Source organism: Carcharodon carcharias, chromosome 1 (genome assembly GCF_017639515.1).
Source record: "Carcharodon carcharias isolate sCarCar2 chromosome 1, sCarCar2.pri, whole genome shotgun sequence".
NCBI classification, from domain to species: domain Eukaryota; kingdom Metazoa; phylum Chordata; class Chondrichthyes; order Lamniformes; family Lamnidae; genus Carcharodon; species Carcharodon carcharias.
Window position 1 is genome coordinate 137,572,738 of NC_054467.1, and position 23,556 is coordinate 137,596,293.

The 23,556-nt window shown below is 41.1% G+C and overlaps 1 protein-coding gene across 8 annotated transcripts in view; it reads left to right on the forward strand.

Annotated features, from left to right (window-relative positions):
• The window catches only part of LOC121276574 (kelch-like protein 5), a 187,960-nt gene that overhangs the window by 98,489 nt on the left and 65,915 nt on the right, over nt 1-23,556 (forward strand). For all 8 annotated transcript variants that reach the window (XM_041185155.1, XM_041185165.1, XM_041185173.1 and 5 more), the window contains 2 exons: nt 467-663; nt 22,178-22,390. In XM_041185155.1, the coding sequence (XP_041041089.1) occupies nt 467-663; nt 22,178-22,390 (410 nt within the window). The remainder of the gene's footprint in view (nt 1-466; nt 664-22,177; nt 22,391-23,556) is intronic.

The following is a 23,556-nucleotide window of genomic DNA, read 5'->3' on the forward strand; positions in this document are numbered from 1 at the left end:
AATTGCATTAGGATTTAAAACAGCACCACATCCCTTGATGAAAGAAATAGGCATTTCACCACCTACACCTCAAAATGTCCTTGTAAATATTTTTGGACACTTCCCTCCAACCTATGCCACTGTACATACATTATTGATATTTTAATATCTGGTAAGATTCATCCAGCATACTGTTTACATACAATAGGCTACTTATAAGAAAACATGCTGTTACTTTTTTTAGTATCTTTACTTGCCTGTAGCTGTGAATTTTTCAGTGCCAAGGTATTCTATATTAAGAAGAAATAAACTGAAGAGGCCGCTACAAAGAAAAATGCTGTAAATTTTGCATTGCCTGTGTCATAATTTTGATACAATGATAAAAACATTTGGAAGATTATGCTTTTTGAAAGGAAGTTATTTCATATATCAAACAATAGTTTTTATACATCAAGTAAGAAAATTGCATTATTTGTGTCTTTTTTAGGTCACTTGGAATTGAAGGAAGACAATATTGAGTGCCTGTTGTCCACAGCATGCCTATTACAGCTCTCACAGGTTGTGGAGGCATGCTGTGGGTTCCTGATGAAACAACTTCACCCATCCAACTGTCTAGGAATTCGTTCCTTTGCAGACGCACAGGGCTGCACTGACCTCCATAAAGTGGCGCATAACTACACTATGGTATGTATCTAGGAGGGATGGCTACTTCACAGTCCATAACTATGGACTGAGTGAATAGTGATTTAATGAAGGAGCCATTTGTTTAAAAAAAAATCCTTGTTAATCCTTGGACAGTTTACACAGTGAGCATACACAAATAAAACAGGCAACAGTGCTTTGGCACAATATAGTAATAATTCTACAATCTAACTTGATAACTTTACAATTTAAAATTAACTACCATGAACACAGATATTTATCAAGTTGGAACAAAATATATGCTATAATTTTAAAATCAGAAATTCTGTTTCATATACATGGCAGTATTTGGCTAAAGTAAAAATGATAAAAATATAAATAAAGGCATATCTGCAATAAATGGTGATGTACTGAGTAGCATTTCTACCAAAAAAGACCTTTGTAAACCAATCTTAGATACGTGTACAACAACAACAACTTATATTTGTATAGCACATGGAAGGTGGAGATGGAAATAGGTGGTCTTAGTGACGGCACGAATATATGACTGGAAGCTCATCTTGGGGTCAAATATGACACCAAGGTTGCAAACAGACTGGTTTAGTCTCAGACTGTTGTCAGAGAGAGGGATGGAGTTTGTAGTTTGGGAATGGAGTTTCGAGCGGGGATCAGAAAACAATCGCTTAAGCCTTCCCAATAGAAGGAAATTTCTGCTCATCTGGTACTGGATGTTGGATAAGCAGCCTGATAATTTAGCAACAATGGAGGAGTCAAGCGAGGTTGTGGTGAGGTATTCATGTACATGTGAAAATTCATGCTGTGCTTTCAGATGATGTCACTGAGAGGCAGCATGTAGATATAAATTTGGAGTTAGTCAAGGATTGATTTGTGGGGGATAACAGAGGTAATGGTGCAGGAAGATTGCAAGTGATATTCTGGTACTTGCTTATTTAGAGGACATTGAACAAGCTTACTGCCCAGTTTCATTCATATTTGTTGTGCAGCATCTTTAGACTGGGCAATTATAGGGTTCTGTTTTTAACGTTAAGAATTATTTAAGGATGCATGTTAGATGAATTTTTGAGGTGAGAACCAGGCCAAATGCAATAAGTTGAGAGGGGATGTGAAAAGGAAATTACGACTGGGAAGGAGAGAAGGTGAGAATCAAAAGGTGCGGTGACTTTTGACCTGGTAATTTTTTGGTAATTTCTTCATTTGATGGCGGGGTCATTCAGTAAATTTGGTTATTAATTTACTGTCCCCCACTGGGCTCTTAACAATGAATTTTTCTCACATAGGGTGGATTTGGCGGGAGTGGGTGGGGGCGGTCGCAGAGCCGACTGCCTCCCGTGATCGGCTCCATGCCGCCGTTTTACATGGGCGGGCCAATTAAGGACCACCCAGTATAATATGCGAGCGGCAGCGCTCAGCGCTACCTGTGCAAGCGGGGCAAGGAGGAAGAGTCCGGGCCAGCGCTCTTTCACGCACGCGTATGAAAAAGCACTTCAATCTCCCTGAGGCACAAAGCTGCCTCGGGGAGAGTGAAACGCTTTTGAAATAAATAAATAAATGGAATTAAAATTTAATTAAACATTTCCCCTCATGTGACTGTGTCACATGAGATGGGACATGTTTTTATATTTCAGAATTTTTAAAATTTAATTCATAAATAAATCCGCTTGTGGACGAGGTTTCCTAAAAACACAAAGGCCGCTTGGTCTTTTCGCCTACCCACCAACCATAAGGTTGGATGGGCAGCGTAACGTTGACCTTAATTACTTCCTTAATGGCCTTAACAGGTCTTTTAAATATTGGCAGGCACGCAGCTGACTCTGGTGTGCGCCTGCCGAACGGATGCTCACCCGACGTCATTGCACATCATTTTACGCACCAGGGTGACAGGCCTACCCCCGCATGCTGACTGAAAAATCCTGGCCAATGGCAGTTAACATAAAAAGGAATCCAAAAATCATCATCTAGGACGTAAATAGTAAATGAGTAGTAAGGATGGGGCTTATTAGGGACAAAGAGAATGATACATGCTTCGGGCACAGGACAAGGCTAGAATACTTAATGCTTTGTATTGGTGTTTACTAAGGAAGAGGATGCTGACAAACATTGGTAGAAGTGCAGAAGGTAGAGGTAATGGATGGGGTGAAAATTGATTAGCAGAATATTGGAAGAAGGGGCTGGATGTGCATAGAGTGGCGATCCTTGACCTGGAAGCAGTACCAACAGGAAGGAAGTTAAAATATGGAAGCCGTGTTGCCGCCAGACAGAAAGGAAAGCTACAAGATAGGAGAGCTAGATTCAGAAGGTGATCAGCACACAGATGCAGACAGAAAGGGAAGCAGAAGAGCTGGAGAGGAGATGAGAAGGTTCTGGAAGGAAGTGCACCATACAGGAAAGATTGCATGGGTGGAACCCTGTTTACACAGAAGCTGCTGCCTACAGCGCATCGGCTAACTCCTAGGAGGAAAGGGACTACAATTTAGCATGGTAGACCTGTGTAGCTGAAACAGAGACCGACAGCTTGAGTGGGTTGCCTATTAATTCAGTGAGATAGTCTCTACTGTATCTACAAGCTTGTAAAATTTATAGTCGTACTAATTTAAATTTATATTAAAATTTAATTTACATTGCTTCTGATTTGCGTTGAAGTAAAGATTATAAAAAATGAAATATTGTTGGCTATTTCTTCAATTGATAAATTTGGTTATTTTGGTTTATGGATCCCCCACTGGGATCTTACTAAAGACAGTTAACATAAAAAGGAATGCAAAAATCTTCTATTAGCGTCTAAATGGTAAATGGATAGTAAGAGAAGGACAGGATGTGGCTTTTTAGGGACAAAGAGGATGATACATGCTTTGGGGTGCAGGGTACGGCTGGAATACTTAATGAGCGCTTCGTACTGGTGTTTATTAAGGAAGAGGATGCTGACAAAATTGAAGCGGAAGCAGAGATGGTAGAGGTGATGATGGGGTGAAAATTTATAAGAATATACTGGATATGCTTACAGTGGATAAGTCCCATTGTCTGGATGGCTCACATCCCAGGTTGCTAAAGGAAGTGAGAATGGAGATGCCAGAAGGGTGTGATGACCTTTAACGCGGAAGCAGTACAATAAGGGAAATTTGTAATTTCTTTAAAATGCCTGTGGAATCTGTAATTTTTTTTTAAAATATTTGAAAAGGACGTTTAAGAGTTTGTATCAATTATAAGGGGATCAATTGTAATTTGCTAGTATAATAAGAAATACTGACCCATGTGACCTAGCAATCCTTCATCTGGAAGCAGTGCCAGCAGGAAGGAAGTTAAGATTCAAAAAAAACTGTGTGGTCAGACATAAAGAAGACAGACAAAGAAGCTACTGCTATAAAAAGGAAAGGAGAGCTGGAGGCAGAAGGCAGTCAGTACACTGATACAGAAACAAAGGAGAAAGCAGGCAGAGACAAAAAGAGGAACGCACTGAATTATTGTGAGGGGGAAAAAGCAAATCTCTCCAAAGAGGCCAGTTTCTCTATTTAGCAAAAAAGGAGACAGGAGCCATTGGAGGCAAGGTGTGAGCTGGCTAAAAAGGTCTAAAAAAAACCTGGAAGGCTATGTGAATATCACAGAGATGCTAAACAATTGGGTGTTTTACTAGAAGTGGCCAAACCATATGTTATTGGTTGGTCAGTTGAAAAGGAAGTCTGGAAAACTATACTATCAGGACTGTCGTCACCCAAAGGAGAGAGGATTCATAGAAGTGTGCCTTGCTGATGATGATCGTATCCCTAAAACATGGAAATGAAAGCTGCTATTGGATAGAACTCCTGGCCTACCGTACATGAATAAAGAACGGCATATTGTGGAACTGTGTAGCTACATAGTGCCACGTGTCTGGGGAATGATGTAAGTGCTTGTGATTGTGTTATACATATCTTTGTTGTATTGACTATTAATATTGAAATGTATCTTTTTATTTGAAGCATTATTTGCCTGTTAATTCATGTTTCAGTTATGTTGGTTTGGATTTGTGTTAAAGTAAAGTCATAAAAAGTGAAATCTTGTTGGTAATTTCTTCATGGCCATTTGGTAAATTTGGCTTTTTTTGGTTTACAGTTCTCCCACTGGGATCATAACATTTGCTATAATCTTCTAATTTTCCCTTGATAAGGGAGGTTCCAGAGGAATGGAGAGTGGCAAATGTGAAACCCTTATTCAAGAAAGATTGTAGGTCGTTCCTACGAACCACAGGCCATTCAGTTTAACATCAGTGGTGGGTAAGGTTTCAGAAATGATAATCAGGGGAGAAATCAACAGGCACTTGGAGAGGTTTAAGTTAGTTAAGGAGAACCAGTCTGAATCTGTAAAAGGCAAAGCATGCTTGACTAATTCAATTTCTTGATCAATCAATGGAGAAGCTTGATGAAGGGAAAGCATGAATATTGTCCATATTAATTTTTTTAAAAGTCTTTGACAAAGTAGTACCAAAATGCTGGTTAATAGGAGGGGTCCTTGTTAACTTAGATTTAAAAAAATTTGCTTCAGGCCAGAAAGCAGTGAGTCGTGTTATATGGTTGGTTTTCTGATTGAAAGATGGTAGACCTGTGTTCCCCAAGGTTCAGTGCCAGGACCACTTCTCTCTCGATACAAATATAAATAATCTGGATATTGGAATGCAAGTAAAATTTCAACATTTAATGATGATTTCAAACTTGAAGGTTTGGTTAACCAATCAACTACAACAGCACACTGATAGGATGGCAGAGAAGTGTGAAGCGATGCATTTTAACAGAAAGGATAGAAAGAAGCAATATAGGCTAAATGTCACAGTTCTAAAGTGTGTACAGGGCAGAAGAACCTGGGGCCCATGTGCAAAGATCCTTGAAGCTGACAGGATATATTGAGAGAGCAGTTAGCAAAGTATAAGGGAACCTGGGTTTCAGAAATAGAGGTATTAATTACTAAAGCAGGCAAGTTATGCTGGTCCTTTATAAAGCATTGTAAGGCCACAACTAGAGTATTGCATCCAGTTCTGGTCACCACACTTTAGGAAGAATCACAGAATTGTTACGACACAGGAAAAGGTCATTTTCTTTATTCATTCACGGGGTGTGGGCTTTGCTGGCTGGGCCAGCATTTATTGCCCATCCCTAGTTGCCCTTGAGAAGGCGGCGTTGAGCTATCTTTTTGAACTGCTACAGTCCGTATGATGGAGGCATACCCACAAGTGCTGCTAGGAAGGGAATTTCAGGATTTTGACCCAGCAACAGTGAAGGAATGGTGATATATTTCAATTCAGGATGGTGAGTAATTTGGGGGGGAACTTCCAGGTGGTATTGTTACTATTTATCTGCTGCCCTTGTCCTTCTAGATGGTAGAGGTGGGTTTGGAAGGTACTGTAGAAGGAGCCTTCGTGAATTCCTGAAGTGCATCTTGCAGCTGCAACTGTGCATCGGTGGTGAAGGTGGTGAATGTTTATGGATGTGGTGCCAATCAAGTGGGCTGCTTTGTCCTGGATGTTGTCAAGCTTCTTGCGTGTTGTGGGAGCTACACTCATCCAGGCAACTGGAGAGTATTCCATCACACTCCTGACTTGTGCCTTGTAGATGGTGGACAGGCTTTGGGAAGTCAGGAGGTGAGTTACTTGTCGCAGGATTCCTAGCCTCTGACCTGCTCTTGTAGCTACAGTATTTATATGGCTAGTCCAGTTCAGTTTCTGGTCAATGGTAGCCCCCAGGATGTTGATAGTGGGGGATACAGTGATGGTAATGGCATTGAACGTCAAGGGAAGATGGTTAGATTTGACCTTGTTGGAGATGGTCATTGCTTGACACTTTTGTGGCGCGAATGTTACTTGCCACTTGTCAGCCCAATTCTGGATATTGTCCAGGTCTTGCTATGTTTGGACATGCTTCAGTATCTGAGGAGCCTGATTGGTGCGAATGGTGCTGAACGTTGTGCAATCATCAGCGAACATCCCCACCTCTGACCTTATGATGGAAGGAAGGGCATTGATGAAGCAACTGAAGATGGTTGGCTGAGGACACTACGCTGAGGAACTGCTGCAGTGATGTCCTGGAGCTGAGATGACTGACCTCCAACAACCACAACCATCTTCCTTTGGGCTCCGTATGACTCCAACCTGTGCAGAGTTTTCCACTTGATTCCCATTGACTCCAGTTTTGCTCGGGCTCCTTGATGCCACACTCGGTCAAATGCTGCCTTGATGTCGAGGGCAGTCACTCTCGCCTCACCTTGGAAGCTCAGCTCTTTGTCCATGTTTCAACCAAGACTGTAATGAAGTCAGGAGCTGAGTGGACCTGGCGAAACCCAAACAGTACATCGGCCAACAGGTTATTGTTCAGCAAGTGCCGCTTGATAGCATTGTTGATGACCCCTTCCATTACATTACCGATGATCAAGATGGAGGGGGCGGTAATTGGCCGGGTTGGATTTGTCCTTTTTGCATACAGGACATACCTGAGCAACTTTTCAAATAACCAGGTGGATGCCAGTGTTGTAGCTGTACTGGAACAGCTTGGCCAAGGGCACGGCAAGTTCTGGAGCACAAGTCTTCAGTACTATTGCTGGAATATTGTCAGGGCCCATAGCCTTTCCAATATCCAGTGCCTTCAGCCGTTTTTTGATATCACGTGGAGTGAATTGAATTGGCCAAAGACTGCCATCTGTGATGCTGGAGACCTCCAGAGGAGGCTGAGATAGACCATCCACTCAGCACTTTTGGTTGAAGATTGTAGCAAATACTTCAGCCTTATCTTTTGCACTGATGTGCTGGGCTCCCCCATCATTGACGATGGGGATATTTGTGGAGCCGCCTCCTCCAGTGAGTTGTTTAATTGTCCACCACCATTCACAACAGGAAGTGGCAGGACTGCAGAGCATAGATCTGATCCGTTGGTTGTGGAATCACTTAGCTCTATCACTTGCTGCTTATGCTGTTTATTTCGGCCCATCATCTCTGCACCAGCTTTCTGAGTAACTGAAGTTCTGTTCTCCTGCCTTCTACTTGTAACCCTGCACATTTTTTTTTAGTTAATAGTCTAATTCCCTTTTGAATGCTTCAGTTGAACCTGCCTCCACCACATCCTCAGACAAAGCATTCTGGACTCTGACCACTCGATGCATGAAAATGTTTCTATTCATATCACTATTGTATCTTTTGCTAATTACCTCGTACTGAGAATGAGAGGGCACAGATTTAGAGGAGAGTCTCCAGGGATGAGAGATTTTAGATACAATGTTAGGCTGGAGGAGCCTGGGTTGTTCCCCTTGGAGAAAAGGAGATTTGAGGGGAGATTTGATAGAGATTGTTACGGTTAGGACAGGTTTAGATAAGATAGACAAAGAAAAGTTGTACTCATTAGTTGATAGTACAAGGACCACGGGACACAGATTTAAGGTTTGGGGCAAGAGGTGCAGGGGAATGTGCGGAAGAACTGTTTTACGCAGCGAGTGGTAATGACCTAGAACTTGCTGCCTATGATGGTGATGGAAGCAGAAATGACGATTTATTTCAAAAGAAATTGCTTGGGCACTTGCTGGACTACTAGGATAGAGCAGGGAATGGGACTGACTGGATTGCTCTACAGACAACCGGCATGGACTCGATGGGCCAGTTGCCCTCATCTGTGCTGAAATGACTCTCTTTATACCCCCAATCATTTTCATAAAATTGCCCATGACAAAATGGATGCCAGTTGGTTCCTTGCTTAATTGTGGTACTGCAGTCGCACTTGATTCATTCAGAAAAATGTTGATACTGTAGTGCTCCGTAAATTAACAATGTATTCAACTGAGGGTTGAATGCTTTCATGCAGTGAGCGGGCGATTTAAAAATTGTAAGTAGAAAGGTATTTTTAGAAAATAACTTTCCACAAATAACTACCCTTGTCGGATGGGCACCTCTTGGAGCCTCTCTATTATGATGTTATTTAGTTCCCAATGGTGAGCTGAAATTGCTTTCACTGGTAATCGTTAATATGTAGTCAGAACTATTCCTTTCCAGCAGCAGTTGCTATGGAAACTGCTTGAACCTAGCTATTCATTTAAATTGCATTAATCTCTCAATAATTAAATGCATTTACAGGGATTCTGTACTGTAGTGTGAGTGTTTCTTTCAAACAAATTAAAGAGAAATAAATGCCTACTTGTAGTACTTTATATTGGCGGAAATATATAAAATTATACGGTGAAAATTAGGATTCAAAATATGTTTCTGAATATTTTGCCTTTACATTAAGCTTAGTATCCAGGACTCTTCCAGTTCAAAGCCACTGTGTCTTCTCAGTATCAGTTCAAGCTCCTAAACTTTAGACTGACAACATTTATCTTACTGGGAACCAGAACACCAGATTGGCCTGGGAGCCACCTGACCCCAATAAAACATGATGCCGGATGGTATGCTTCACACTCAGCTGCAAGTTTGTTCTACTTAGGTCAAGTGCCTCTAATCAATTCCTGAATCCAGTTAAAGAAAAATTCCAGGTTGTCCCAGCAGGACAGTAGTTCACAACGGGAGAACCTCCAAACATTGGTATGCAGTGAAGTGTATCAAAAAATACCTGCCATTCCATGTGGAATGTGTTTATATGAAGTACCTCCATTTGATCTCAAGTGCTGTTAGATTTTTTTTCCAAATGCCTGTCAGTTAAAGCTACTTCAGGATCCCCTTTTAAAGGAGTCCTATTTCTAAATAAATGACAGAATCACTATATAACGATTCTTAGAAACTACAATACAGATGGACAACCTTTGCCCATTGCTGCCTCTAACTGGAACTATCTACTCAAAACCCAGTTCCCTGCCCTTTTCCCATGTCCAGGTAAACCTGTTGTAAAGTTAGAGAAGCCTGCTAAGGTTAGTTTGTAAAAGCACTTCTCTTTAGTGACTGCCGTTCCTCCCAGTCCCACAAGCAAAGTCTAGGCTGCTACTGCGCTATCCCAACACCACCCCACCCTACCCCTCCTCGAAGGTGAGGATGATGGCGATGAGGCCATCGCAATTGCCAGATGAGGCAGGTACTGTTAGGAAATAGAGATAGTTTAAGTAAGTTATAGTTGTATGTGTGGGTGTTAGGAATGAGTTTTACCTTTAAAGTTTAAGCTTGACTTGTATATGTGTGTGTTAAGAAAGGTCAAATGTTTAGTTTCACTCTAAAAGGGGTGTTTGCATTTCTAATGAGGTTTTTTACGACTGTTGCAGCTAAGTTAAACAAACAAAGATAAAAGGATTAGACTGTTGCCTAGCAACAGGGGCCCAGAGATGCAGGTCCCTCCCACCGACACACACACACACACACAAGATGAGAAACAGCAGTTGTTTTGGAAGCTGTTTGAGTTCAGTTGGTTCTGAAAGTTGCTGCGAAGAGAGACTGGAGCAAAGCGGACAGATAACCAGTAGAGTTTGGAAGCCCTCGTGTGAAGGATGGAATTCAGTAAGACTGGTTGGTTCATGGTAACAAGTATCTGGTGGGAATTGAGGAGAGATTCATAGCACCTAGTTGAGGTAGCATCTGTGTTATCCTTACAGATCTGTATACACCTGTAAAGGTATATTTGTGGGTGAGGAGTATTGTAATATAGTTCATCCTTTCTTGTTGAAGAAATCTTTTATTCTTTTGTTAAAAGTTCATCAGCTGGCCCCAATGCCTCTGTTCAGTAGCTACTTTCCATGTATCTAAACAAACAAATAAAGTTAGGATCTATCAAGCTGGGTTCCACTCTGGGATCAGGCTTGCCCAGGGGTAATCTCAGCTGGGATCGTAACAAAGTCGGGGCCATCGAGGATTTTGAAATGCGAATAGTGAGTCATTGGAGGCAGAGTAATAATTGGCCTGGGACTGAAAATCCTTGACATTGGTGGGATCTGTGAATCATTTTAACAAGTGCGTGGAGGTAAAGAAGTACTGGACATAGGAATTGAAGTTGCTGAGAGGTATATTATACGAGTTGGATTTTGAGATGGCTTTGGAGGTTGCTAAGATTTTTTTTACAGATGGAAAATGTAACTCTAACTGGTTTACAGACATTAACCAAGTGTAAGCTGATGGAATTGGCGGTTATGTTGGAGTTAGAATTACTCAAAGGGGCAAGGAAAGCAGACATTGTTGAGATAATAGCACAGCATCTAAAACTGGAAGGGATTGCAGAGAGATCACGTTTTCCAAGGAATGAGGCACAACTGTAGGCAGTGAGACTTCAGTTACAAATGAAAAAACTTGAATTAGAGGCAAAGGAAAAAGGAAAGAGAAAGGACATTTCAAAGGGAGCAAGCGGAAAGGCAGGAGAAAGAATGGAAGCTGCGACTGGAATTTCAGGCAAGAGAGAAGGATTAAAAAGAGAGGAAAAGGTAAGAGAGAACGAACAAGAAAGGGAATGCCAGCTTCAAAGGCTGGAAGTTAAATAAGAGATCTCAGATTCTGAGGAAAGTTCTGATGAGGAAAAAACCTTCAACCAAAACCTAGTGGGGAGATGTTTAATTTTATGCAAGCTCTCCCAAAGTTTGGGGAAAGAGATGTCGAGGCATTCTTTATTTCATTTGAAAAGGTGGCTAGGCAAATGAAGTGGAAAAAAGAAACCTGGGAATTACTTTTACAAAGTAGGTTGAGCTCATGAAGTTTATGCTTCACTTTCAGAAGAGGTATTGGTGAATTATGATGCAGTAAAATGGCTATTTTGAGTACATACGAGCTGGTCCCTGCGGCGTACAGGCAGAAATTTTGGAATATAAGGAAATAGCTTGGGCAGTTCTATATTGAATTTGAAAGGGTAAAGCAAAGTAATTTTGACAGTTGGATATGGGGATTAAAGATAGAAACAATATTTCCACCTCTTAGAGAGGTAATTCTCTTAGAAGAATTTAAAGATTCACTTTCTCTTGTAGTTAGAACCCATGTTGAAGACCAGAAGGTTAAAACAGCTAGACAGGCAGCAGAGATGGCTGACGATTATGAATTGGTCCATAGATCTAAACCCTTTTTCCGTCATCCCCATAAACTTGAGATGGGAAGGTGAAAGGAAGGCAAGTAGCCAGGGAACAGGAGGGACAGTTGGGAGTTCTCAGGAAATTTCTCCTCAGACTAGAAAGGAAGATGCTGAGGGTGGAAGTGACATTCGAAAGCCTAAGTGTTTTCATTGTAACAATGTCAGGGCAGATTGCTGGAAATTAAATGGTAGACCTATTGCAGTAATAGGAGTGCCTAAGGAATCCTCAGAAAAGGTTGCGTCAGAAAAGGAAATGGCTGTTAAAACTGTAGCAGTAGTACAGGTGAAACGTGTTCCCTCAGAACATACAAAGGACACTAATGTCTTTTAGGGAAGGAAATCTGCCATCCTTACCTGTTCTGGCCTACATGTGACTTCAAACCCACAGCAATGTGGTTGATTCTCAAATGCCCTCTAAACAAGGGCAATTAGGGATAGGCAATAAATGTTGGCCCAGCCAGCGATGCCCACATCCCATGAACAAATAAAAAGAAATATACAGGAAAGGGGAATATGGCTCAGGATAGTCCAGAAAATTCTTCTTTGATTACTGGTGAAGGAAGTCAGGCTAACAGAGGGTCTGGATGTTTTGTGTCAAAGGGAGAAGTGTTCCCTCATTCCTCCGACAAAATAAGTAAACAGATTAAAAGTTTGAGAGATACAGGAGCAGATCAATCCTTGATGGTGGCTGATGATACAATTTGTGTTCTGGATAGTTTTATGAAGGAAAAAGTATTAATAAGGGATGTTAATGGAATTTATAAACCTGTTTCTTTGTGTTAGGTTAACTTACAAAATCGCTTTGTAAATTGAATTGTTACAGCGGAAATTATTTCTAGATCACCTATTGAAGGGGTGGATTTTATTCTAGGTAATAACTCGGCTAGTGGAGATGGTAATGTGGTAACGAGTGTATTGCAGCAGGTGATTGATCTTAACAAACTTCAAGAAACTGCTGTGCCCAAAAATGAAACACTTATTGCAGATAACAAGCAATTGAAGGAAAACCTGATTAATGTAGAAAACCAACTTTCATGTGTGAAAGAAGAATTTACTAATGAAAAAAGAGAATTGGTGAGATCAGTTGAGAACTAGTAACAGAAAGAAGAACACTTGACTGAGGATTTGAAATGTTTAAATGATAAACTTGTGGAAGCAAATTTAACAAAGGTCAATCTTCAGTGAAAACATGATGAACTTCAAGCATCAGAAGTTGCTATGAAATATCAGGGAAAATGCCTTGAACAAGAAAAGGAATTATTGGTAAATCAGAATAATTGGTTGAATGCAGAATTAAAAACAAAAACTAACAAACTTTTAGAACTTTGTCGGGAAAAGAGCAATGAGATTCTCGAACTTCAAAGCGAACTGGATGAAAGGAAGGAGGAGATGTGTGATATGGATTGTCACAGTTTCAAAGTTGTTCCTGTGCATAAAAACTCTATTTATTTGTGGACCAGTTGAGCAAAGAACTGACCCAAGTAAAATTGCTGATGTATCAACCTTAGTAACGGACATTATGAAAATAACTAAAGTGCTTGCAGAATTGGAAATCAAGATTTGCCAACAAAAAGGACTGAAATCACAAAATGGTCTGGAAAAGTCAATGACCAGAGACACTGATTTACAAGTGCTTACCGGTGCTAATATACAAAATAATGCAGTTGGAATCCAGACAAAAGGACAGTTTGCAAAAGACCATTCAAAACCTGGAAAGGAGCAGAATGATATAGTTTGTGGATTATGCAAAAGAATTGAAGGGTTGGAATGAACCATGAAGCTTCACAGGAAGCATCTAATTGACACTGCTCAAAAAGAATTGGAAAAAATCTGTTCAAAGTAGGATCTGAAGAAACAAAAATATCATAAGTTCAAAGATCAAACCAAGCAGGAGTACGAAACCCTTTTGTATGAACATAAAAATCATCTCAAAAACATTCTCGAAATGGCAAAAAGAGATTTTGACCAAAGAAGAACTGAGATGTTAACGCACAAAAAATTCCATTTTGACTCTGTTAAATCGAAATGAGGGTTTACCACATTTGGGTTCAGAAAATGAGCTTGAGGATGGAATTACACCTACCGAGAACGAAAAGGACGATTGGGCTGTAGACTTAAATGAAACATTTTTTGCTGAGTTAAAGACTGGGAATAAAAGGAAAAAGAAATATAAAAGTTTAGTTATGATAATACTATGATGTGCAAATTCGGCTAATCTTGTTACATTTATTGACTTTAAGTGTGTTTTTGTACTTGTCCAAAAAAGCGTGTAATTGTGAAACGAAATGGAAAGTATTTATAATAATTAATAAGCTTATCGCTAGAGGTTTATGACATTAAGTTTCTGTGTGGAAGATGGAAGCCATTGTAAAGAAACCTTCACTGTGTGAAGCTTTCTTTCCTCCAAAGAGGAAGGTGTTAGGAAATAGAGAGAGTTTAAGTAAGTTATATTTCTATTTGTGTGTGTTAGGAATGAGTTTTAGCTTTGAAGTTTAAGTTTGATTTGTATTTCTCTATCTGTGTTAAGAAAGATCAAATGGAGTTTTAGTTTCACTTTTAAATTAGAGTGTTTGCATATCTAATGGGGTTTTTTATGACTGTTGCAGCTAAGTTAAACAAACGAGGGTGAAAGGATTGGACTGTTGCCTAGCAACAGGGGCCCAGAGAGGCAGGTCCCTCCTACAGACATACATACAAGAGAAACAGCAGTTGCTTTGGAAGCTGTTTGAGTGCAGTTGGTTTTGAAAGTTGCTGCAAGGAGAGACTGGAGTAAAGAGGACAGATAGCCAGTCCCAAGCTAAAGAAAAACCCCAAAAATCTAGGAGAGTGGAAGAGGGGAAAGGTCAAAGAAGACCTTCTATTCAAAGGAAGGACAGGAACCTGGGAAAGATTCTGTTAAGTGAAGTTAAGAGTGAGGGGCAGAGAGAAAAACTTCAAGCTTCAGATTTGAAGAGACAAAAGCTGCAGAAATCAGATTTAAAGTGAGAACAGCTTGCAAGAGGTAAGAAGGTCCAAAGAGACAACTGAAAGTCTGTAACTCTTTGCCATGGGCATGTGAAGCAGTGGTATGTTGTTGATGGCTGAGTTGGTGAGAGAGAGAGTGCATGGAAGGCAACTTGAATGCATGTGGTGATCCAGGAAAGAGGAACATAGGGAGCGTTTGAAACCCTGGAGGCAAACCCTTACCGAAGGTGTCTTGAGAGAAAGCGTCGGTTTGGGAGAAGATTTCGAGGCAAGGTCTTGGAGCGTAGAGATTGGAAGCCCTCGTGTGAAGGACGGAACTCAGTGAGACTGGTTGGTTCATGGTGTGGCAAGTGTCTGGGGGGAGTTGGGGAGAGATCCATGGTATTTGGTTGAGGTGGCAACTGTCACTTGATTTCAGAGTGTGGAGTGTCTGACCACAGGGTGACATAATTTACATGGACTGTATACTTACTGTGTGCCTAAGAGTATAAGATAGCTTTTGTAACATGTATTATCCTTACAGATCTGTATACATCTGTTAAGATATAGTTGTGGTTGAAGGAGAATTGTAACATAGTTCATCTTTACTTGTTGAAATATTTTATTCTTTTGTTAAAAGTTCATCAGCTGACTCCTGTGATTCTGTTCAGTAGCCACTCTCCACTTATCTAGACAAATAAATAAAAGTTAGGACCTATCAAGCTGGGTTGCACCCTAGGATCAGGCTTGTCCAGGGGTAACCACAGCTGGGATTGTAACAGGCAAGCTCAGGAGGCCCTCATAGATGCTAGATTCGTGGAGGATAATGATGACATGCAGTGAAAAGACTCCATAAAACCTCACATTGCATCTGTGAATATTTGACTCCTGCCTGGCTGATGGTAGCACACATACCCTCTGTAATAAGGTTCCTGTCATGAAGACGCAGCGGATGCTCAAATTCCCTATGTTCCAAGAGGATGATGAGGATATGCATTGGGGACACTCCATAGATCATCACATAGCCTATGTGAATGTCGACCCCTGTCTGCCTTATGGCACCTTGCGCTCTGTGAACAGGACCATATCATGGAGATACAGCAGGGAAGCTTTAACTCTTCCTGATCCAATGGCACCCTTTGTAGGCTGAACCTTTCAGGCTTACACTGTCATCGGACACAGATGCTGATAAGATGGGGGCCAGCCACATCTTAAAGGTGCAGAGAGCGCACAGAGAGAAAGATGGAACTCTGTGACACCAGCCCAGGACATTCTGGCAGCAATGATAAGCCCCCTCGAGGTGCAGGCATGACTTATGTGACCAGTGACATTGAAGGTCAGCCATCACTGTGCTGAGAAAGTTACACACTACACAGTGAAGAGGCCCTGGACTGAGGCACCCTGCCTTTATCTTGTGCAGGGACCAAGGTTTCACGTCTGAGTGACATGAACACTGCTCATCAGAACAAGAAGCCATAGGAAAGGAGACATTCTTAGGTGTTTATTAACAAAGTGAACATTATGTACAAGTGTTTCACACCCGTGCCAAGGTTGTGCAAATACATCTTCTTAACCTTCTTAACCCTGCCACTATGTCTTGGTGCTCCCCCGACATCTGTAGCGGAGGTGGAGGCAGCCTGTTTACTGCTACACCCTGTCTGTGATGACCCTTGATAGGCGTACTCTGGAGAACAAAGGCCTGGAGTATCCTGGCCTGCTTTCGGGGTGCTGGAGGGGATTCAGAGGGGCCAGACACTCTTGGAGCCACCTGGGTGGATTGGCCCAGCGTGTGCACCTGCTGATCCTCCTTCTTATAGGTGCCCGAGGCCCCCTGGACAACTCCTTGAGGAGGAGAGGTTGGAGCGAGATCAAGCTGCCCCCATACCCCTCTCACATTGACGCTGTTGGAGGTCAACTATGGTATCAGCAATGGAGTTCAGCCTGCGCAGCACTGCAGGAGCGATGTCCTGGACTAAGGTCTCCATGGCGGCCGCCATCCTACCAGTGTTGACCTCGGTGCATTGGCATGCTGGTGCTTTCACCTCAGACTGAAGGCGGAGGAACTACAAGAGCGGGTCAGGGGCTCGGGATCGTGCAACAAGTAACTCACCTCCTGACTCCCCAAAGCCTCTCCACAATCTACAAGGCACAAGTCAGGAGTGTGTAGGAATACTCCCCACTTGCCTGGCTAAGTGCAGCTCCCACAACACTGAAGAAGCTGGACACGATCCAGGACAAAGCCACCTGCTTGATTAGCACCGCACCCACAAACATTCAATGGGTCTTCGATGAGGCATCTTCAGGGTTTGAGTGAAGGCCCTGGGTCATGGGCTCCCTCGGCTGTTTCCCAGATGTGCCTGTGAAAGCAAGGAGAGATAATTAATGCATGGCAGTGGCCTATAAAACAGGACACATCACTCACAGCATGATTGTCTGATGGATGTTGCACTGCTGGATCCTCACTTGGCTGAGCACCGCCGATCTCACCATCAACACAGGAATGCTCCAGATCTTTGCTGGCCAGCTGGATGCCTTTATTTTCAAAGTTTGTGAGGACCTTGATTTCAGGTATTCCTTCACCAGCCTGTGACCTCTCCCTTTTTTATTGTGCCAACTTGTCCTGCATGAATACAGATGGAGAGAATGTAAGCAGAACAAAAACAGAATTACCTGGAAAAACTCAGCAGGTCTGGCAGCATCGGCGGAGAAGAAAAGAGTTGACGTTTTGAGTCCTCATGACCCTTCAACAGAACTGATTTTTCTTTACAATGAGAGGGGTGAAATATAAGCTGCTTTAAGGTGGGTGGGGGATGGGGGGGAGGAGAGAGAAGTGAGGGGGGGTGTTGTTGTAGGGACAAGCAAGCAATGATAGGAGCAGATCATCAAAAGATGTAACAGACAAAGGAACAAAAGAACATAGAGGTGTTGAAGTTGGTGACATTATAAAAACGAATGTGCTAATTAAGAATGGATGGTAGGGCACTCAAGGGATAGCACCAGTGGGGGTGGGGGGGCATAAAAAAATTAAAAATAATGGAAATAGGTGGGAAAAGAAAAATCTATATAAATTATTGGGAAAAAAAGGTAATGTAAGCAGTATGCTTGCCAGGCGAGATGGTAAGTATTTCTGACATGTGTGGGTGGTGAGTGGTCCCATGGACAGGATGAGGACAATGAAGGTGTGTGTGAGAGAGTGAATAGTGATAACTCTTGGACTGGCAGTGAGTGAGATCCCGGTGGATGTGTGATGTGTTTGTGAGTGTGTGAGTTGAGAGTGATGAGAAGGGTGACTTACCCTGACAGAACGGGGGAGATCATTCATCCTCTTTCGGCACTTGCTGCCCTTCCTGCGGCCAGAGCAGGTGTAGAGGACATCATGGCGGGCCTCAACCGCATCCAAAAGGCTTTCCAGGGACGTGTCACTGAATTGGCTGCAGTTTTCTTGCCTTTCAAAAAGGCAGCTCACCACCACCTTCTCAAAGGCAATTAGGAATGTGCAATAAATGCTGGCCTAGCTGGCGAAGCCCACATCCCAGAAATGAATAATAAATAAACCTATTACCACATGCACATCCAAAACTGGTGACAACCTTTTTGTAATGGTTGATGCAAATCTCTTTAATACAGTTCAATCTTATACAGTGTCCTTTGATATCCTCTGCTTTACAGCACATGTGGTTTCTTAATGACCCAACTGATAATTTAATTTTTACAGTTTGAGTATCTGAAGCCCTCGGGGCCGATTGCATTTCGGATTTCAGATCATTTCAGTTTTCAGATACCGCATATAAACTTACATTACAATAGCCTAAGTCTAGGCTAACCATAGTCTAAAGTAAATAAAATAGCTAGAAAAATAAGATGTATCACTGAATAATAAAAACACGGTACCTGTAATAAGTTTCTTTTTGACATTTTCATCACAAAAATCGCAAGTTAAATAATGCAGACAAAACAACTCAGCTTCTCGCACTAAAGGTTCAATGAGGGTCACAAAAAGTGCAATTTTTGGATGTGTTCGGTTAGCGGGTTTATGAATAAAGGACACTCAACCTGTATTTTGGATTAATAGTGTGATCATATCTCTTACTGAAATAAATCTGTAGCCTCTATCGGGATTTGACTTATGTTTTTGCATTTGTTCTTGTGATGTGGTTGATTCTGACAAGGCAATATTCATTGTTCATCCCTGAGGACGTTCAGAGTCAATGACATAGTGAGGGACTAGATTGCATGTGGGCCAAACTGGGTGAGGTGGCAGGTTCCTTTCCTTAAAGGACTCTGATGAATCAGTTGGGTTTTTCAGCAACCTTCATCATCATTTTCTGATGCCAGCCCACAAATTATCTTACTTAAAAATTCTATTTCACAACTCAGCATGCTAGAATTTGAAATTGGAACTTCCAGATTGCTAGTCCAATTCCTAACCACTGTTTATGTGTCTCTGTGCCTATATTTTCTCTCTCCATCTACCTTATTTACTGGGAAATCTAAAAAGGATTTTAAAAGCTTGTTTCTCTTGCCCAAAAGAGCAGGTGCTAAATTTAAGATTGAATTCCTTTTGTATGTCACTAAGGTGGAATATATAAATTTATTTGTCAGATTCAATTTATGAATTGAATTCTCCTATCGAAGAACATAATATTATCCACCGCTAACTAATCTTATTGATCACAGCTGCATTAAAAACCCCTGTGCATCTGACCACGGTCCCATTACAGACTTATTTAAATATATGAGGTTTGATTCAATCACTGTGTTGACTACGACCCCAAACAGTGAAGGATTGATGGATATGCAAAAGTTGCAGGAGTTATCAAATAAATGGGGCAGACAGAATAGTATTTAATCACTTCTTCTGTTTCTCAGTTGTCACTAATTTACTGGCATACTGCTTATCCTAAATAAAAGAGCAGTGCTTCAGCTTACAGCCAAAGAAATAGCGAGGTGAATTTCAATTGCAGGCCACCCATTTCCTGCCTGTACAATAGGTCGTCAGCAGTTGACAATCTGTGAAGGTTGGGGGGTTAAGGGGGCAGGACTTTGCCTACTCCATTGATGCCCAACGCCCTCTTGCTGCACTTTTCAGATGGACCTGTAGATAGATGAGCAGCAAGCCCACCTGCCTACAGCAAGAGATTAATTCAACGACAATGACGACAAATTAAATATGAAAGTCGATGTCCAACAATTTTTTTGGGCAGAAGTCAAAGATCGCCCTCAATGTTATTATTCGTTACCAGTATAGAACAAAGATGTTGGCTCTGCACAGTAATTTAGATGTCCTGTTCTTTATTAAAATATTCAGTATCCTTTTGGAGTGAGGTGTAGTACAGTATTTGTGATGAATATATTCTGCTTCATAACTTTTTCTCAAAAATAGCAATGAAATATGTAGCCTTTGAGGGGTAAAACAGAAGACTTTCCAGTTTGTAATATTCATATTTTTTCATATGATTTTAATTTTAAAACTAAAAATATAATTCTTTTGGAAGAGTCTCAAATAGTCATTTTTTAAGTTGTGGATTTTCCATGTGTCAAGGTGGTGGAAATCAATACTGAGGAAATTAATATTTTCCAGCTATTGTCAGCATCAAGCATTAGTTGAAGAACAGTAAAAACTAGATGGAAGGTAACACTTTCTCCACCTCATCATTAGGTAGCTTTCCCCTGCCTTGAGCTTCAGAAGACCACTTGCAGCAGTTTTGTTCCCTTTTACAGGCTTCCTTATGCCCTATGAGTGGTGCCATTAGCTAATGTCAAATTCTGATGGACTTTCGCAGTTGGCTCATGTCTAGTCGAAATTGATTGATAGATTTGAGTTAACTTTTTTTATATTAATTTTTCTTTAATAAACTATCAATAATATATCTCTGTCACACAAGGTAGATTGTTTTCCACTCTAAAACTGCTGGTAGATGAGGTCTGAGAACACACATTTTGGCCCTAAAATTGCAAAGCTTTCTGGTGGACTCTGACTGTCTAGCAGAGTGCATCAGAACAGTTGCAAATTTGGCCATTTTTTTGGAAATGGTAGTTTACAGGGTGGTCTTATGGGGCTGGAGCCTTTACCTATACCACATGGCTATTTTTATAAAGAGACTGGAACAAGGCTTGAGAGACTCAAAAGATCAGGAGTTCCCATTGCTGGACCCTTATCTAAGACCCAGAAATGAACTTGCACAGATATGTCTATTACAAATTAATGCTTCCCTGGAGACCCTCAATCATGATCACCCACCAGAGACTACAGATATATTACTTTGGCAAATTTAGGATTATATTGCAATTCATAGAATGGACTTCTTATTTAATATCTGAAATTCAAGCTAGAGATACCGCTGGAACCGTAGACCATTTCTTTTTTTTCCTGTTTGTTTGAATAACTGCACAGAAACTGCAGTAGGTAGATATAAGGTGCTGAATTATTTATAATGTATTAATCAGATGTTTTTGATGCATGTTTACATATAGTGCTCAAAATCTTAATTGGCATACATCATGTTAAAGAAAACCGTGTCATAAAATGTCTTTTTGCTTTTAACTATCAAGCTTTATGCAGCCAAATATCCTCACTTCCTCTGTTGCACTCTCACCATGAACCCAGCAGAAGTACAATGGAAAGTTTGTAAAATTCATTGAGACCTGCAGGCACCATCTCTTAGACTCTGCTAGGTATTCTTGCAGGGCCTTGAAATGGGTGGAGACTCTAGTTGCCGCTTGCACAACCAGTGATGTTGAACAGTGGGAACTCCTTGGATTGCGAATTTCCAAGATCTTAGCCTCTCGACGGCCTGACACCTTTAGGAGTTCTTGTGCCTAGAAGGAAGAGGCACCTGGTCTCTTTAGAGGCAGAATTGTGGTCCACTTTAGGGGTACAGGCCTGGACATTTAAAGAAGGAAGAGGATCGCAAGTTAATTTGGCCTTCTTACAAAGGAAACCATCAGGACAATATTTTGTTTTCTCCTAAGGAGGGGTGGGTGGAAGCTACAGCATGCCAAACCCCAACCAGGCTTTATACACTTAAGTTTGCAGCTTCTCACGTCTGGCCATCATCCAAAGCACATACTTAGTGTTACAAGTACTGCTGTACAAAGGACGCAGCGTGCTCTGGTCCATTGGGGTCAATAGTGACCTCCTGCTCTATATGCCTTGGTACTTTCCCTTGCTTTCTCAAGTGAAAAAGACAACTGAAAGTCCTGAATAAAACTATCAAAACAAAAGTTTTCAGCTAGTCCAAATGCACAATCAGCTAATTATATATACATGTAGTTTACATAAGGAAACTCATTACCTATACTACTCTGAATAAATTTGAGGCTTGCTGATTTTATGGTCCTGTGATGAAGGAACCATGAAAGTTGCAGTCATTCTTGTAATTCCTCCATGTACATAGGTTGCATGTGTACATCAATTATTCACCTTTGTCTTTTCAGGTAACAAAATAAGGCAGAAGGCACAAACTGTTTAATACTTTTTAGATGCAATAGCCTCCGCATTTCATATTTTTTTGTGCGAGGCACTGTGAATTGTACATTCGTTTTTAACCCCATTTTTAAATATTTACAGTAAACCTGCTTGGGAGAAATATAGGGTGATGTTTCTTCTTTTGTTCCAGGAGCACTTCATGGATGTGATAAGAAATCAGGAGTTTCTGTTACTGCCAGCAAATGAGATAGTTAAATTGTTGGCCAGTGATGACATGAATATACCAAATGAAGAAACCATATTGAATGCACTGCTTAGCTGGGTTCGGCATGATACAGATAACCGACAGAAAGAACTTAGCAAACTGCTGGCTTACATCAGACTTCCTCTGCTCTGTCCTCAGGTAAATTACTTTCTTGCTTTCACTGATTATTTAGTTGATTCCGTTAATTCATTAAAGGGGCACTTGAACTTCATGAACAACATTTGGCAAACCTTTAATTTCAGAATGAATAAAAACCGTCAACAGTTTCACCTTGACAGTATTCACGTGTGGTGCATTTTAATTTGACTTATATTATTGAATCTGTGGGGCTGATTTTTTATCTTGATTTTCATCATTCTCTTCAAGGTCATCCTCTTTAAGATCAGAGGAGCTGCCACAGTCAAGGAGATGAAGTGGGTACATCAGAATTGCATTGTTCCCACCTCACACAGCTTCCCTGTTTCTCGGACACATGGGTCACGGTTCACGACTTGCTTGCACCCAAAAAAAAACAGGGAAGCTGTATTTCTGGCCCCCAGTGTGCTACTTTTAAAGAGCATCCTAGCCAATAATTTTGAGCCACTGCCTGTTCTGCACATAACACATATTTCTGACAGGCATGTGAGGTATTGAGTGATGGAAATCCACAGAAAAAGCAAGGGGAAGGTTTATTATAATATCCAAGTGAGACAAGAGTGAAAGAACTCCCCTCATTTCTTAGGTAAAAGCAAAATACTGCAGATACTGGAAATCTGAAACAAAAACAGAAAATGCTGGAAAAACTGAGGTCTAGCAGCAAGTGTGGAGAGAAAAACAGAGTTGATGTTTCGAGTCTGTATGACTCTTCTTCAGAACTTTAGCTTTAGCTCTGAAGAAGAGTTATATGGACTCGAAACATTAACTCAGTTTTTCTCTCCACAGATGCTGTTAGACCTGCTGAGTTTTTCAAGCATTTTCTGTTTTTGTGCCCTCTCATCTCTTTCCAGCCTTTATGCAAGGTGCCAGTCCAACTCCAAATTATGCCCACATGAATGGGTGTCCAGGATTACTAAACACTGAGCTTTATGCACAAGGAAATTTAAAGGGCTAGTAAGAAGAATATAATGGGTTTTCTCTTGAAATTTGAGTGTTTTTACTAATCCTGTAATGGTTAGTGTCAGTCTTAACATTTAACATGGGCTTACAGCAGCAGAAGAAAATCAGCTGCTGTGTTGCCATTTTTTTACTTACATACATTTAATTTGATGTGGTGTCTGTTACAGTGCTTTAATTGTTTAATGACTGAGCTTTGTCTTTGTCTCATA